This window comes from Triticum dicoccoides, chromosome 2B (genome assembly GCF_002162155.2).
Source record: "Triticum dicoccoides isolate Atlit2015 ecotype Zavitan chromosome 2B, WEW_v2.0, whole genome shotgun sequence".
Lineage (NCBI taxonomy): Eukaryota > Viridiplantae > Streptophyta > Magnoliopsida > Poales > Poaceae > Triticum > Triticum dicoccoides.
In genome coordinates, this window is record NC_041383.1 from 401,631,941 (window position 1) to 401,636,211 (window position 4,271).

At 45.9% G+C, this 4,271-nt stretch overlaps 1 protein-coding gene across 1 annotated transcript; it reads right to left on the minus strand.

Annotated features, from left to right (window-relative positions):
• On the minus strand, positions 1-3,510 carry LOC119363898 (probable inactive purple acid phosphatase 2). The gene is made up of 2 exons (XM_037629268.1): positions 2,772-3,510; positions 1-1,600 (listed from the first exon to the last, which is right to left on the minus strand). Exons 1-2 carry the CDS (start codon positions 3,465-3,467, stop codon positions 338-340), a joined length of 1,959 nt encoding a protein of 652 aa, XP_037485165.1. The 5' UTR covers positions 3,468-3,510; the 3' UTR covers positions 1-337.
• Positions 3,511-4,271: the final 761 nt, after the last annotated feature.

Here is a 4,271-nt window from a genome sequence, read left to right on the forward strand (position 1 = left end):
TGACATAAAAAAGCAACAATGATCACAATAGTGACAAATGGATCGTGTTACATTATGATACAGGTCAACTATTCTCACTAACCAACACTACTATAATGTGAAGATCGTACGTGCCGCTTATTTTGGATGACTATTGTACACTGGTGGGAGAAAGCTGTGTTGCCCAGGCTTGGCATATACAAACGCAGCCACACCACACCTAAACACTGTATCTGCTAGGAAACACAGCACTACGTACAGAACCTAAAAAATGTTGAGAAATGACATTACTGTGTTGATGCGCGGTCTGATTCGTGTCAGACGGTATCTGAAGGCGAAGGGACAAGATCTACGATCCTTAGGATTCCTCGTTCTTCACCGGAGTCCATTGTGCGGCTTCTCTCTTCTTCCTGAGGAGAAATCCCAAGGCAAAACCAAGCAGCAATGCCAACATCACACTACCTCCAATTTCTAAGTATAATGGGGAAATCTTCAGCTTGGCGCTGGTTCCCGAGCTGAGCTTTGTTTGATTGACCGCCTCAGTAGCGCTAGCTTCAGTAGATGTTTGTCCAGAGAATATCTCCACCATGTCATGGACTTGTCCGTCGTGGTTCCCGACGTACATCAGCGTTAGCTTCTCCCTGGTAGCTACCAGTTTTGTGTACCCGAACTCACCACCACGGTACATGGAGATTCCAGGCTGTGGAAAGATGGGAACATCTGGATGATCACGCCTTGGTTGCCAGATCGGTTGCCAATCTTGTCCGGCCATCCCGATCACAACATGAACAGGGGCACCAGGGTATACGAAGCTTGATGATGTGTTCAGACACTGTGAATTCTTCATGGGGCAGAACCTCTCATACCTATGGACATGTCCCCACAGGGCAAGGGTCACATTGTACATCACCAAAAGCGGTTCAAGATGCTGGATCATCTGCTGTCTCATGGCAGAATCCCTGGCTTCGTTGCTCGAGGTATACATCGGCCGGTGGCCCTGAAAAACAACAAATGGGGTTCTACTTCGGTTCACCTTCTCCAGGTCAGCTTTTAGGAAACTGTGTTGGTCGCTGCCCTGAACGAAATTAGTTTCAGTCGACATGTACACAAAATGCACGACACCTGAATCAAAAGAGTAATAGAGATTCCGTGTGTCTGGAGCTCCATTGCCAGTAGGTAGAACAGAATTCCCAGGCATCCTGAACTTGACACTGTATGGTATTCCACATTCACCTCCACCATCCTTTCCATATGTAGACCACGAAGGTTTCCAAGGTTGTGAAGGCCAATCATACTCATGATTTCCTATGCAGACATGGTATGGAGTATTGGCTGCAACAGGCTCAATCTGGCTGAAGAAATGGTCCCACACCCAAGCATAGCCTCTGGCATAACTGATGTCCCCAATGTGCGAAATAAATGCAGGCTTATCTCCAAGGGCTTCAATATCACGGAGGATCCACTTCACCGTTGACAAGCTCTCATCTTGTGTGCGGATGTAGGTGTTATATGGTACATAAGTGCCCATATCACCGAAGAGAAAAGCAATGGTTTCATTGGCGTCACTGTCACGTGAAATAAAGCTGTATGTCTCGCTCCATCCTCCCGGGTCACTACCGACCTACCAAAAATAGCTCAGTTAGCTAAAGAGAAAATACATGCTGAACATGTAGATAACAATTGTTTGCTGCTGTTGGGCTAGCTTAGCTTGCCCCACAAGCCAGATTGCTAGGCTTATGGCTCTAGACTATGTCTTCGACGGCCTAAATTTTTATGAGAGGACTGAGCATAGATGGTAAGCCAGAGAGATGCAACCGCTTATAATTTGTTTCACATCTTGTTTAATACAACATCATGTTCTGGAGATTTTCTGATCAAATGCGTAGGAAATGTCAAGAATTTTGTTTCATAAGATGGTATTGTTTGAATAAACTGTATGTGGTTCTTTCCATCACAACTCAAAAGGATGACATTTATATACTAGCTATTGCTCTTAAAGATTGTGATCACACTCATACAGAACTTCACGTCATTAATTTCATCGTATTATATATTAACAATCCTGATTTACTGTATCCCACTCTATATTGTGTTCCGAAACTTTAAGCATTATTTGGGTGTGTTCCCTTTTGGTACCGATGAAAACTGATGTTCCCTTTTTGATACATCCCTAGAACTCAGTATGCAATTCTGTAATGTGGTATGTTCTGAATATGTGTACTTAAGGTATGTTGATTGGAGGTTGTATGGCATTAATTTGTCAATGGTTACATTGATTTTGACTTTGACACCAGTTCAGACGATCTACTAGTGAGGCCTAGGCTGTCCTTATACTCCCTCTGTATCAAAATATAAGACCTTTTTTGACACTATGACAGTGTCAAAAAACGTCTTATATTTTGGTACGGAGGGAGCACTTGTTTAAAGCATATATTTCACCTTTTTGGCGAATATTTTCTATTATGAGTAGTATTGATGTAGAATTATGTTTGAAGGGTCTGACTGTGGTTCATAGGTTCAGGGCCACCTTAGCTTCAAGGGTAGTTAAAATGGTGGAGCTGCTTTGCAATTACCTGTAAGTCTACATAGGTTAAACTATCTTCTGGAACTAGAAATATTCTCTAGCTCACACCCAGACTCGAATCCTATGCACATGAACATCAATCTCTAAATGCATCTGAGCTTCTAAGTCAGATTGATGGAGCTAAATTGCTATCACGATTGATAAAATTAGTTTTTTGCAGGTTCAATCTCTGGGTATTTTCTTGCGGGGAATTCAATCTCTGGTTTACCTTGTAAAAGTACCTCCTTCCGGGCTCCAACCCATTCATGAGGCCATCGAAGACGAAGCCCGGATCCCTCCACCCTACGCTGTCGTTCGCCGGCGCGTCGCACATGTGCTTCTGCTCGTACGTCCTCACCTCCGTGCCCACCTCCGTCCAGCCCTTCTCCCCCTCCTTCTCAAGCCCGTACCTGACGGCCCTCTTGCCGGCGTCCGCGCACACGAACATCACCCGCATCTCGTCGGCCCTATCGGCGAACGCGAGGTGCACCTGCTCGGGCCGCGCGGCCGAGCCCGCGAAAGCGACCTCGCCGGAGAGGGCGACGCGGTGGCGGCCGTGGGGGAGCGGGTTGCCGTCGTGGTCGACGTGGTGGTAGGAGTACTCTTTGGCGGGCCAGCGGAAGAGGCGGAACTGGTAGGGCGCCCGCAGGTTGGGGAGCCGTGGGAGGGTGAGCTCTCCGCGGCCGCTGCGCCAGGAGGCGGAGCCATTGAGGAAGATGTAGCCGAGAAAGTCGCGGTCGCTGGAGGACGGCGGGGAGTAGATCGCCACGTGGTCGAGGCCATCCGGGGACGGGAGGTCGGACCACCGGATCTTGATTTCTTGGTCGGATTGGGTGAGCTTCGCCGGGGTGGCCGTGAGGGTGGTCCCCGCGGCCTCGCCGGCGGCGAAGAAGAGGAGGAGGAGAAGCGGGGTTTTGGGGTGCATTTTGCCGGGGACGCCGAGCGAAGCGCGAGGTGGACGTGGAGAAAGATGGTTACCCTCACAAGTCACAACCAGCTGGAAGGTGTGTGCGAGTCACTGACGATGTGGGACCCACCTTGGATTTTATGAAACAGAAGTCCAACATGCGAAGCATCGCTCGATGGTATATTCCGTGCAAGACGTATAGCCAATCGATCAAGATTAGCACAAACTGTCCCTTAAAAAAACACAAACTAGAAGCAGTCACGTGCTTTGCTGCGCCGAAGGTTATTTTGTGTTGATCAGACATTTACAAAATATGCATGGCCATTGGTTAAAAAAAGAAAATGATCATGTGATATTACAACTCCAACTTTCCCATTTAAAAATTGAGCAACCAGAGCTAAACCAACAAATGCCTATATCTGAATTTGGTGGAATATGTTATGTGGTAAACAAATCGAACAAGCTTATAGATGTGGCTCACATGTACAGTAGGAGGGAATTTAAATTCAGCCGTGCCATGCAAAAATTTAACAATGAACTGACCATTTGAAGTCATTATTTCAAGAAAATAATAATAATTTGTGCATCTAATGATACGCACAAATTCATCTGAAGCTTGACCTCCTTTAAAATACTCTCTTTATAAAAAAATATAAGATCGTTTTGATCACTATACGATCTTATATATTTTTTTTACAGAGAAAGTACATCTAATAAGCTACGAAAGTAAGTGCAGACTAAGATTCTTCTATATTTAATCACTAGAACCTCTTATTCATGTATAGACGCTCCATGAACATTTTCTACCACGTAACTATGTCA